Here is a 13355-nt window from a genome sequence, read left to right as displayed (position 1 = left end):
ATCAGCAAAGTCCAAGTCCGTCAATCGGAGTTGTTCATGCCATGGAATACCAAAGGCAGTCTGGTTCATTGCTCTCCTCATTATGTAGTCGATGGTTAGGAGGAAAAGGAAGGGGGATAAAATGCACCTCTGTCTCACACCTGTCTCGATTGTAAAAAACTTTGTTGTTCCCTCTTCTGTTTTAATGCAGCAACTAGACTGACTGTAAAGGTGTCGTAGATCTGGACGAATTTTTCTGGGATACCGTATTCTCTAACTATTTTCCATAGTGACACTATCAAACGTTTTTTTTTTGAAGTCCACGAAACTGATCGATAGCCGTTGTTGGTACTCAAGACTTTGTTCTATGATATTTCGTAGAACGAAAATCTGCTCTGTACATGATCTGCCTCTTCGGAATATACACAGAATCAACTTTATAAATAAACCCAGGTCCGACCCTAACAATTGCGGGCCCTGTGCGAAATGGATTGCGCGCGGCCCAGTCAGAGCAGGAGTAAGGATAATAATTGAAAATTAGGATTTTAAATTAGATTATACATTTGTATTTCTATTACATTTCTATTAAAATGAAAGCTGACAATGCTGTTTTTTTTTAATCGCGCGTAGGATTGGCGTTTATCATATTGAATAACACCCCAAAAATGACAATTACGTCTATTTTTAAGGACAATTTATAAGATTTTAATGAGATTTCCAAAGATCCTGAAATTAAGGAGGTAAATTATCTTTTAATCAGGGAGAATTTTGCTTCAGGTGATAAAAAAAAAATAATTTTTACTAGATAATTAGCTTCAAAAATAATGTCCCCTCCGTCTGTCTACTTAGAAGTACGATTGCAAAGAAACTGAAAGCTATATAAATTGAAGGATAGTCTGACTAGAACTTCGAAAGAGTCTCTGACAGAGCTGAGTATAATATTTGAAAATAAGGACTTTCTCTGATTTCTTTTAGCATTTTTTTTTGGGCCTGAGAAATCTGTATGAAGTTTAAGGTACTATGATTAGAATTAGGCCCTATGTTCCATGAGGAACCCAAAGGAATGATAATGATGATGATTATAATTACGGAACCATTATTGTATTTATTTACATGAGGTCTTGTTGTTGTTTTTTTTAATTTAAAAAGACAGGTTTGAAGCAAGCACTGACCTATATACTCAATTCCTGACTCAGCTTGTTCTGTCATACATTTCAGTAGCCACGGTAGCCATGCAACGTTCAGGACTGCAATACACACAGGAAGGTGCCATATGTCCTTGCTAATGCCCCTAGTATCCACTACCATGTAGATGACCAGTCCAATACCACCTGCCACATGAGAATGGAATCAACTTTACCGCCAGAGATTACGTGATATGGGAATGTTTAATATGTTAAATATTACATTTGTTTTTATTTCCCCAGCGCTTATATTTCATTATTCTAGAGAAGACACAAATGTAAGGAATGGATTCAACTGGTCAAGACTTAGTTGGTCAATTCTTAATTTGTTAGTTTTAAAATAAAGCATACTAGTTTATTATTTGTTAATTTTATTATTCAATCATTAATTTTAATTTGATTATTTTAGGTAAGTAAAGTTCTCTACAGAGACCTACTATTTTGATACGCATGTCAGGAATATTTCTATCCAGCAATAATACACATTGACGTTTAGACTTTGTCATAAAGAGGGACGTAGAGTATGGCAAAGGTACACTTTCAAACCTAGCGCTCTATTGGGGCAGATGTTTCATCTTTTTCTATGGCCGATGACTAACGATCAACCGCCTTTACTTAGTAACGTATGCCAGGTACCCATTAGAGTTTGGTGGACTCAGGGGAGTCATTCAGATCATGATGTTCAATATCTCGGTTACTGGTAATCAAACTCGGGACCCCACGTTTCTGAAGCCAAGCACTTTATCAAGGCCTTATTTTATTTTTAAGTATAAACTTCGAAAATATTTTTGTTTTAAATTTTAGTTTAAAAATATAAAATTATACTTGAATTTATATGTTTCTGGATATTCAAGTGTACAAAATAGCAAGTAGCAAAACCATTTGTTTTCGAGGCGAAAATCTAGAAGTTAAAACCTGGTGAAAGATCATTTTGTACTCGGGCTGATATGACATGCTCTGTAAAACTGTAGCAAAGACTTGACCCTTTTAGGGTTAAATAATAACAGAGGCTAAATATAGAGGCATGCAAATAATTTTGTTTTCTTGTGTATTTGTTTGTGCTTTAAATATGTGTTTCCAATTGACACACTTAAACCCACTTACCGAAAAGTAAAATCAAAGACACAATGTTGCAAGCCTTCCAGACAAATTGAAATCTGTGTTTGAAAGATTCAATGGTTGTCCCGACAACAGAGAAAGCAATTAAAGAACTCATCGTGAAAGCACCTAATGTTGGCGTCATGTTGGGAAGCACCTTCAAAGCCAGGATTACCAAACCAAAAGGCTCCAAAATTCCAACTAAAACGCACTAAAACAAATGTAAAAAAGTATATATAATAAAGGGACAAGAGGGCTAACATTTATAAAAGGGAAATAAACCCTCCTAAAATGTAAACATACAAGTCTTCTTCTTGTAAAAGTGTTTGTTAAAAGCTCGTTTAGTCAGGACTTACCAAAATCATCGCCCGTTTCGTTGGCCAGACCACCGTTCTATGACATAGGCCTGTCCAAGCAGACCTCAGAAACAGTAAGAAATATGGCAAAGCTATGGTCAAGTAAATGAGGAGATAGTGACCAGTGTAGAAGACCCACTGTAAAAAAAAAAGGACCAATGAATAAACATAGATTGATTTGAATTCACACTAAATTGATGGTTGAGCCAGAAATTGCAAGATCTACAATAAAACATCTACAAGACAGCAACTATTTTGACTATAAAACAAATCGTGAAAGTCTCTAGATCAGATGTCATTTTTCTCCACTCATGCTACTGTAATTGAGTACACTCATTTCAATATGCATCACTGGTTCATTTCCTTATTTGTAACAATTTATACTCAGACTTAAGTATAGAACATTAATAAGCCCTCCATCAGAGTTCGCAACATTTTGAACATTAAACACAAGAATAAGTATATATTTAGGCGTAAGTTTTAAAAATGACATGTCTGTCAAAATAATGTAGATTATGCATAATCTTCGTGCCAAGATTTTCAATTGTTCAATTAATGGCAACAAACACGTTTGGATTGAGTTATAGTCTACAATGCGAACTTATCGTTGAAAATTGTCATAACTTGAAATAAAAGCTTTTCCCCGAATCCATTTCCTTTTCACAATATGAGGACCCGTGTCAAGATATTAGTAACATCGTTACACTAAGACTACTAAAGTTATTTCACTAATCATGGTCACTTACCTCTTTATGGTCAAAATTGTTGGAAGTAGGCTTCACTGAATTTAGAAATCTGGCCAGCGAAATGAATGACAGTTTTGTAGCAACAAATATGCAAGTGATGAAAGAGCCAAGAAGGATTGTTAGAGTCCATTTTGCAATGGGTACCAGTTTGGATGGCCCAGATTGTCTGCTCAATCTCTCGGCTATATATTTCTCAACTTTCCATTGGTTGTCAACAGTTAATGAGCTGCTATTCATTGAATCCTCCAGGTTTGAAGGTGATGATGACATAGACATGTTTGGTTATATTCTAGTTTGACACCTGAATTGTTACCTATAGACACTTTTTTTCATTAATACATGAATGAACAAAGGTACACTTAACATTGTTATGTAGTGATTATATAATAACATTACATTCAACAATTAGCAGGGACAGATTTTTAAATTAATCCAATTAACTAAATTAAATGTGCTAGTCTGCGATCAAATTTTATTTTACCAACACTGCTAATGATAGTGATCAACTTGTCTGATTACTAGCACTGTATTTCATGTTCCTAACAACCCTAACCTCTAACACAGAATTAACTTTCTAAATGTGACTAGTTTTGATTAACTCAATACCTGAAAAGGTAAAATTGTCATTCCGATTCGTATTTATGAATTTTGTACTAAAGAAAAAAATCAAAATGATCCTTTAACCTCAACATGGTAGTTGGGACACCCCTAACATGGCCAATGACAATGGCATGATCTAAAACTCGATAACCAAACTTATCCTTTAACCTCAACAGGGTAGTTGAGACACTACTAACATAGCAAATGACAATGGCATGATCTAAAACTCGATAACCAAACTTATCCTTTAACCTCAACAGGGTAGTTGAGACACTACTAACATAGCAAATGACAATGGCATGATCTAAAACTCGATAGCCAAACTTTTCTAGTCTTTTTGTTTTATTCTCAAAACAAGTTCAGTAGATGTAAATGTCATGTATATGAAATGTCAGGTATAGTACATGTAGGATGTAAAGAATGTCAGGAATAAAACATGACAGGTATAGTCCATGTTGGGTGTAACTAACGTTAGATATAACAAAAGCTAATTATAAGTGTGAGCTTGAGCTTCCATAGCAATTCTTATATGTATTTCTATTTTTATAGGTTAGATCTATTTTTAGATATCCTCTTATTTTTTATAGGCTAGTGCTAGAATTTATAATTGTACTTCCGCCTATTGTTATATTGGTTAGTGTCAATTATAGTAGTAGCATAGATCTAGGGGGTTTTTGATTATAGTTTGGACTGGGCAAGCGTCATGTGCGGGGCCTTGAGACGTAAGGGTAGACTACATATCTATATCTATATATATCTATATCTATCTATATATATATATATATATATTGTTATGTTTTTCTGACACTTCTGGCTAAATGTACTAGTAGGCACACAAATAAAAACACTGCAAAGAACTTGACGACTCAACTGTCAGCTTCATATAACTTTATTGACTATTAACTCTAACAATTCGTCACTGTAACATGAAGCGTAGAAGACTGTACAATATTTGTCAGTTTACAGTTAGCTATACTTCGTTGCAATTCATCTCTTCTCAACTTGCATCGAGACGTATTCCACAGAACAGACCAACGACACACTTCCCAGTGTCGCTCCAGGTCTCTCAAAGCTGAACCAAGTCGAACTCAAGTCTACCAAATCAGAGCCGCACACGTCTTACATCGACTGTATCGACTGTAACGGCTCAAGTCCACTGTAGTTCGCTGTATAGACGTTAACGACAGTAGTCCACTCCAGTTAAATCTACCCTAGTTAACTTGCATCGAGTCATACACATCTCTCTTCCACTGTCTCCAACAGTAGACAACAGTACCGACGACTCTACCTACGACTTCATACGACTCACTCACGACTGACTTTCACATTAACTCTTTTATATCGCTTATATAGAGTCCCTAATCGCTCCTCCAAAGTTGCACAAACATTGCTAGTACCTTCTGGAACAACACGTAAGTACACGTCACATCCTGTCTTTGTTTATACATGTACATTCCAGAGAACACCCGCTGCCGTGTCATCTCGCCGGGGGTCATACGTTAACATCTTCCTGTCACTGGTCATTTGTAACAATATATATATATATTATATATATATATATATATATATATATATATATATATATATATATACGTACCACATCTTATAAACGGGCTAATCAGTCTTTAACGCTGTAATATAACAACACAGTATGTTCGCCTTGAACCTTATTTTGTAACAAAACTGACAACATTACGTAGGTACTCTTGGTCTTATATTAGCCGCTAGAGTACATTAAATACTGTATTGTATTGTAATTGCTCTGCATATAAGATTTTGCATTTAAGGTTAATAAACGTAATTAATGATCCAGAAATAATAATAAGAAGAAACCATGTTACATTAAAAGCTTTATTTCACTGAATGACAAACAACTACACACATAGTAGAGATTACAACACGAAATGCGGTCAGTACACAAGCTAACAAATGTAAACAAACACAAAGGGGCAACAACCAAATAAGCAATTCACGACACATGACAAACTGATAAACTAGATAATATTAATTTCGGAAAGCAGCTAAATTACGGAGGAGAACCAGAGCAGTTGCAATGAAACTAACACCAACCAAGTAGTTGCTTAGACGGTCACAGATGATTCAGTCACGAAACCTTTCTGGCTTTTAGCTGTGCAAACTGGTTGATAAGATCCTCGTATTCCAATTTTGATTGAAGTTCCCTTTCGATTGACAAAATAGCTGAAAGGCACAGTCTGGTTTGCGACATTGTTGATCGTAAATATTTTTTATAAGTTTTAAATTTGAAAAGCTTCTTTCCGCGCTTGCAACGGACACCGGAATTGTCAACATAATTCTGTATACAACATCAAATGTTGGGCAAAGATGAGCCAAATGTGCCGAAGACATATGATATTATCAGAAATTATTTCTCCAAAAATCCTCAATTCTGCGCACAAGTTAAAATTGTATCCCAATCCCAGCAGCACTTCAACAAATCATCGTAGTTCAAAGCTCGTAGATTCTTCAAGCGGTACAGAAAAACAAAGATTGAAGCATCCCAAGTGTTTAAATCTTTTTTTCCATTAGGGAAACTGCTTGATCTACTATCGCTAAGAAATATCCTGTTCTGATAGCGTTGAACTTTTCAACTTTCGAGGCGTCACTCCCAACGTATTTTTTGATTTTGTTGTCATGAAAGGCACCGCTTCTTCCATAATGTTCACCTTGCAGGTGAAACTGCAAAAAACATTAAAGATTCTCTGTATGACATCAAAAAAGGTCAATGCTTGAGAATTGCATTAAGCCATTTCTCCTAAAACAAGATTAAGGCTATAGTAGTCTTAAGGAAAGTAAAAAGTTTAACTGTTCATGTGAATAATGTGCACTAGAAGAATGTAAAAGAAAACAGGTACCAGCAATAAGTTTATTAAGCCCATTAATTTGCTTAGCCATGGCAGCCTCCTACAAGGGGAAGCGCGGTTAGGGCGCCTCATATGCTACTGTGATCAAAATGTTCCGAGTGCGGTATTTATCTTTAAATGCTTCATACGATTAATTTTTACGTGCTGTTTCGAGGATTTAAAATGGTTTATATGCATTTGCATACATGAAAAAAAATTAATGTGCGTACAAGAAGCTTACTCTTTCGAGCATATGAAGGTTTTAGGCATCTCAACGAGAGAGGCTGACCGAAAACTAACAGACACATTAGTCTCATTGTCATTCTTACGGTCTCTAAAAACAGTGTAAGTATTTCCTAATTTCTGTGTCCCTTTGAAACTATACAAAAAATCTTTTACTAGTAAAGACTTTTTCACTGTAAGCCTATTTCTCCTGTTTCAAGTCTACTTTCAAACCTGATTGGGGAAATAAAAGGAATTCTGCCAATTTAAACTTCACCTTCCTCTATCCTGTAGTTTGTTAGACCGAGATCAAACGTTACATAAAACCTGAACACTGACCTGCAACGTTACAACATGTGTGCAGTTTGGACCAATATCAAGTTGCCACGTCACAGTTGTGTACGACACAACGAGCTATTGGTCTATATACTGAATGGTCTCTGTTGGACCATTGGGAACTCCATAAGATTCGTCGACCGTCTTTCTTTATTCCTCTCAGTCTTTTACTTGGATAGAACCTCTTTCTTTGACAGGCAGTCCATTCTTTTATGCTGCCTTTACATCGCTTTCTCTGTCTGACTCTTCTTCTTTTTCCTGGTACTGTTCCCTGAAGGAGGATCTTTGCGAGCTCCGAAGACCTTGTAATGAGGCCATATAGTTTTAGTTTGCGGTATCTTTTACAGTAGTGAGCAGGTCATAATAACCCTATCTCTAATGTTCTCATTTGTGAAGCGGTCCTCAAACTAGACAGCCACAAAATTTCTCATTCGACTTAACGTTTATTTTGTGGTCACTTATTCGAACAATCCCACCAGTGAAAGAGCTTATGACGTTGATTGTCTTTCCTTTTTTATCCATGATTCAAGACTTGGTAGTCAGACGATTCCCTAACCCTCCTTTTTTTAATTTCACTTTTGAATTATTTTCCATTGATTGATTATGTAACTAGCCATGTTTTACCCGCGGTCCGCGTATCACTGATATAGTGAGAATCCTCCGATTTTTTCCCCATATTAATCACTAAGCTTAAGAGCTGGCAAAGGTTGACCTGACCGATGTAACTCTGAAACACTTTCTGTACCATCCAGTCTTTACCTGTCAGTGTCACACTTTAAAGCATTTCGGTCACTCTGACCTATTTGCACTTTCCCTGCAGTAAACTAATAAACTGAATGACCCTGTCCGAATTTCTTGTCTAATTTTGGGACAGGAAGAGGGGGATAGAGTGTCGTTTAAAATTTTTTGTTTGTTTTGTTTTGGGGAATAAAGGTCTATTTAGAAGTGTCTTAGTTTATGTGTTTATAAGTATGTGTGTGTTCATGTAGATTTGTTGTTTTTTTTCATTACTGTGCTATGTATTCTCTCTGATACATTTTTATATTTATTATTATATAGTATTATATATACCGAAGATTAAGGATGATTACAGTGTTTCTCGTGGCTACGCAAGCCCAGTTGCGATTTGCTTATTTTCCCGCATCTCGTGCAGACAAAGCCGTTGTCCACCAGCAGTCTGTTTAATTGGCCTTTACGCCTTCAGTGATTGTGTGTAGATGTAGACTTGATCAAGTGTTTATATAAAGCGATTGTGTGTAGATGTAGACTTGATCAAGTGTTTATATAAAGCGATTGTGTGTAGATGTAGACTTGATCAAGTGTTTATATCAAGAGAGAAACCTAACTTTTGATCCAGAAAACAATAAGAAAAAAAGGAAACCTTTGTAAATGGCTGTAAGAATTTTTCATCTACAAATGATCAATAAACACAGAACTATTTATCTTCTCCCTGAGATCATATCAAACGCTAACCCTTCCAGTGCAGCGTGATGTACATTGCGAGTAACTGTTTAAAAACAAGAAATGCCTAAGAAATCTTGTACGAAAAATATGTAAACTTGTATATATATGTGCATACAATTTTTTAAAAAATACAAGTGTACGCCTTCGCTAATACTCAAGTTGCTGATCCGCTTTCAAGAGCTTATAAAATACAGACGTTACTTCAAAAAAAGGAGATGATTACGTCCTATTGTCATGCATCTAGTCATACATGTTAACCAATGACTTAAATTCTGCCAAGTCATTAGTTTTCCTGGTTGGCACGGGAAACCCATTCCATGCTCTAATAGCGGTAGGGAAGAAAGAGCACTAGTACAAATTTGTCCTAGCATATGGAACGTGGAATGTGCCTTTATCTGTCTGTTTTTCGGAGTATTCTATTAGATTTTGTTTTTGTATTTGAAGATTATGGTTCAGTCTTTTATGTATAATTGTTATCTTACTTTAGAGTCTTCTATCCTGAAGGCAATCTAAATATAGGTATTTTACTATTGTGTTGTTTTTATAGTTCTATATATTATGCAATCGTCTGCAAATTATGTGAATTTTGTATCTGAACTAATGCAATTTGGTAAATCATTTATGTAAATTAAATATAGTTTTGGACTTAAGACTGTTCCTTGTGGTACACTTGAGTTTTCTGTTATTTGTGTTGATTTAGAGCCTATTATTATTACAGTTTGTTCTCTCCCTATCAGAAAATCTTTAATCCACTGATGCAATGGACCATCAATCCCAAAATATTTTAGTTCTTTTAAGCAAACTATGGTTGTGAATTTTGTTAAAAGCCTTAGAAAAATCTAAAAAGATAGCATCTATTTGCTCACTATTATCTAAACCTTTTGAAAAATTATCAGTTAGTCCTATTAGTTATGTTTCACATGGTTTCCACAGCCATGTCGGTATGGAGTAAGGACATTATGTTTGTCTAGGTGGTTTATGATTTATGATGTTGCTACATATTATGTATTTTAGGATTTCACATGTGATGCTGGTAAGTGATACTGGTCTGTAGTGTCCTGTGTAAGATTTTTTTCCTTTTTAGAATAGGGGAATGACGCTAGATTCTTTCCAGTCCCTTGGTACTTTGCCCTGGTTAAGAGATGACTGAAAAAATATTTTGAACACTGCTGCTAGCTCATTGCTTACTTCTTTCAGTACTGCTAGGCCTAATCTAGCCGGAATATCATCAGGTCCAGATGCTTTATTCAGTTTAATGTTCGCTAATAGTTTTTGGATCCCTTTTTCTTGTACTTCTATATCTCCTATGTTGTCTAATTGGTTCAAAATAAGTAAAATGTCTTCGTCTAAAGGGGCTGAGAATGCTGATGCAAGGTATTTATTTAGGATGTAAGCTTTAGTTTCATTATCATTATGTGTTTAGTTATCTTCTCCTTTTAATTGTGCTATTTCTGTTGTTTTCATTTTCTTAGACTTAATGTATGACCATAGGTTTTTATTGTTATTCTTAGATATTACATTGTTTATGTATTCACACTTCAGCTGTCTGCTTACTTTTTGGGTTAAGTGTTTAACTTTAATATACTTTTTATAAACTCTTTCTGCCTTAGATTTTTAAAATTTTCTTTATAGCTTTTCCCTTTGTTTGCAAAGCTTCTTTAATCCATTATTAAACCAGTTTTTTTTTCACAAGTATTTAGTTAGTATTAGATTTTTTATAATGTCTACAAGATAGCTTTTAATGAAATTCCAGAGGGTATCAACTGGTTGGTTAATGTCTTTTTCTGATTAGAATGTTTGTTGAAAGTTTAATGCAGCTTGGTGTAATAATGTTAGGTTGCATTTGTTCAAAAGTAAGATTTTTCTTTTGGGTTTTATAGTGGCTCTTGCTTTCATCTGACTTTAAATATTTTCTCTTCTATGTATACTGCATAGCTTTAAAATCTATTTTTTTTTAAATAGTACATTTCTATAAAATAAACGGTTTGCATATTTACTATATTTAGATTTTTTTTTAAAGTTACTACATTTTTAGAAAACCCAAAGAAAACCCATATATTGAACAAGCTACAGTCGATAGTAAAATCAGATCTTTAATATTGCTTAAAGTTTTTGCAATGCTTTAAACGATGCAGACGGACGGACAGACAAAAAACATAAAACCAATAGCGGCTAATTTCTTTTCAAGAGGGCTAAAAAAAGTGACACGAAAACTACAAGCCTAGATATGAGTCAGACAGCGACTTATTTTGTTGAGGCTAAGAATAAATGGTCTCTCATAAATACTAAAATAAGGATTTAAAACAAAATTAATTCTACTTACCAGTTTCTAACACTAAACGTTTACCATATTCAAAATTTATTTCCTTTTAAATCCTATTGATCAAAATGTTCAATGAAGCAATAGCACCGGACTCATTGTGTGCAGCATAACTGAAGGTTTGTCCTTATTTCGTAGTGGGCAATGTGGAAGAGATACTTTCGAATCTAGGTGTCTGGCACATTTTTGTTGAACAATATGTTAGCCTCACACAACAGTAAAAGCAGGGGGAGAAAATAAAAGATAAAATATGGAGGAGTGCCAGGACTGAGTTCTGGGTCTGGGTCACCTGTTAATTGTAGAGGAGACGGGAGGGGGGGGGCGATTCAGGTTGTTGACTTCAAAACTGTTTTTGTTTTGGATTGTTTTACTTGGTGAGATGTTTTTTTTGAATGGAATGTAACTCATAATAAGGCAGTGTGGTTGTGTTCCTAGTCCAGGACAGTTGGACTTTTGGAATTAGATATAGTCGAAGTGTAGACTCTAATTATTATCTGTATAGTCATTATTCAGTCTATGGGATATTGAGCTGTTATATTTTAATTGATACTGGATATTTCATTTGTCTTAACTGAGCCTGTATTATATTACAGGGTATGTAATAAACATGTTATATGTTTGTGAATTGGCATTCTGAATCTTTCTTCTGTCGTTATATGTGTCGGTACGGTATTGCCCAGGACTTGGGTACATTTAGTAGTCAGCAATGAAGTACACATACGTATATTAGAGAAGAAAAAGAGCCTTGACAAGGAGGAAGGACATAATCATCTTCTTTTTTGAAGTAACGTCTGTATTATATGTGAGCTTGCACTCCCAGAGCTATTTTTATATGTAATTTTATTTTTCTATTTCTATAGGCTAGAGCTATTTTTATGTATTCTATTTTTTATAGGCTAGTGCCAGAATTAATATTTGTACTTCCGCTTTTTGTTATATGGGTTAAGGCGGGTAGTGTAAATAGATAAATCCAATTTTAATTGTAGTTTATTTCAATAAATTTCTATTGTTTCATGAGTTTGCAGAAGTGTCATCAATGTTAAAGATTATTAAGTCATAGCTCAAACCAGGTACAGGACTTAAGGGAAAGCCTGGAGAAGGGGTACTTGGTACCATCAAGATGGCAGTTCAAAGTTCATATTCCATGGCTGGGCATGCAATAAGAAGAGCCTCCAGGCTTCTCTTATCAAAAAGAGTTGCTGGATTAGTGGAGAACTCACCTGCTGTTTTTCTTTCAACTGTAAGAGTTCTGTCAAGTTGTTTATATGCCAAAACTGTTTAAGACTTTGAAGGCTAAAAGAAGGATGGGGTGCAGGATATTGATCATAACCCAGTATATTATTGAAAACTTACTTCTGTACAGCTAATTTATGAGTATGTTCCATCTGTTTCTGCTTACTCATGAGTTCATTCAGCTTAGAAGTTTTAGACCTAAACAAACAAAAGTAAAGTAAAAGTGATCAATGGATCTGTGAAATATATTTAGCTACTATTTTCAAAACTTGTATTTGCTTTTAAAATAGAAACTTGTTTATATTTGTTAAGTCTACACTTACTTCAAATGTATTTTATATTGTTCAAGTTCCACTGTCAGTATTCTCAGCTGTGTGTTACTATTATCTAATTCCTTGCTAACATCTTTAGAAATACATCAATAGCAAAAAATAAAATCATGTCAGAAAATGTTTTTTTCTGTTTTACACGTTTCTGGTGTTTCTCCTAAGACGACGGAGGATGGCAGCAAGCAGGGTATGGAACTTGCGCGGTGGACTTTTGTTCGGATTTATGGATGGTCCCTGGTTCAAACCCTTCCCGCTCCAATCCCCCGTCGTCTTGTAGGAGGTTTCGACTAGAAAGTAAACTATCTTCAACTCTGAATGAACATCCGAAACATGTAAAATTTTAAATATATTTGACTTCGTAATACTGAAAATACAAAAAAAGTTGTCTTTCTTAGTTAACATATTGTAACATTGCCTCCCTTACATTTACGTAATTGTTTTAGAATTGATGTACTTATATGAAAAAATCGCTTGCATAATTAATTTTATAAATTAAACGGTTTGCTTTTAGAAAACCAAAAGTAGCCGTTGCACCTAAACTTTTCAAGCCGCATCGCATGGTGAAATAATATTTTTCATATCTCTTCTAGTTTTCGAGAGTGTGACAGACGGACAGGCGGACATTTT

The 13355-nt window shown here is 34.8% G+C and overlaps 1 protein-coding gene and 1 long non-coding RNA gene across 4 annotated transcripts in view; one reads left to right on the top strand and one right to left on the bottom strand.

Moving 5' to 3' along the window:
- LOC106067664 (uncharacterized) overlaps positions 1 to 11410 on the bottom strand; it is a 56364-nt gene extending 44954 nt beyond the window's left edge. The window contains exons 1-6 of one of the 2 annotated variants that reach the window (XM_056007800.1): positions 11170 to 11410; positions 6034 to 6660; positions 3364 to 3676; positions 2618 to 2755; positions 2268 to 2472; positions 1152 to 1310 (exon numbers count right to left, since the gene is read on the bottom strand). In XM_056007800.1, coding sequence (XP_055863775.1) covers positions 1152 to 1310; positions 2268 to 2472; positions 2618 to 2755; positions 3364 to 3639 — 778 coding nt within the window. In that variant the 5' untranslated portion in view covers positions 3640 to 3676; positions 6034 to 6660; positions 11170 to 11410. The remainder of the gene's footprint in view (positions 1 to 1151; positions 1311 to 2267; positions 2473 to 2617; positions 2756 to 3363; positions 3677 to 6033; positions 6661 to 11169) is intronic. The other variant, XM_056007799.1, reaches the window with a different exon arrangement.
- Positions 11411 to 11496: 86 nt separating this feature from the next.
- Positions 11497 to 12851, top strand: LOC129922298 (uncharacterized). Of its 2 annotated transcripts, none has more exons than XR_008774262.1 (2): positions 11497 to 12000; positions 12192 to 12851. It is a non-coding gene; the product is annotated as an uncharacterized LOC129922298 (long non-coding RNA). The 2 variants fall into 2 exon arrangements; XR_008774263.1 differs by having other exon boundaries at positions 12185 to 12851.
- Positions 12852 to 13355: the final 504 nt, after the last annotated feature.

The sequence above is a fragment of the Biomphalaria glabrata genome, chromosome 13 (assembly GCF_947242115.1).
Source record: "Biomphalaria glabrata chromosome 13, xgBioGlab47.1, whole genome shotgun sequence".
Taxonomy (NCBI): domain Eukaryota; kingdom Metazoa; phylum Mollusca; class Gastropoda; family Planorbidae; genus Biomphalaria; species Biomphalaria glabrata.
The sequence above is the reverse complement of the archived record's forward strand: the minus strand, read 5'-3'. Positions and strand labels throughout refer to the sequence as shown.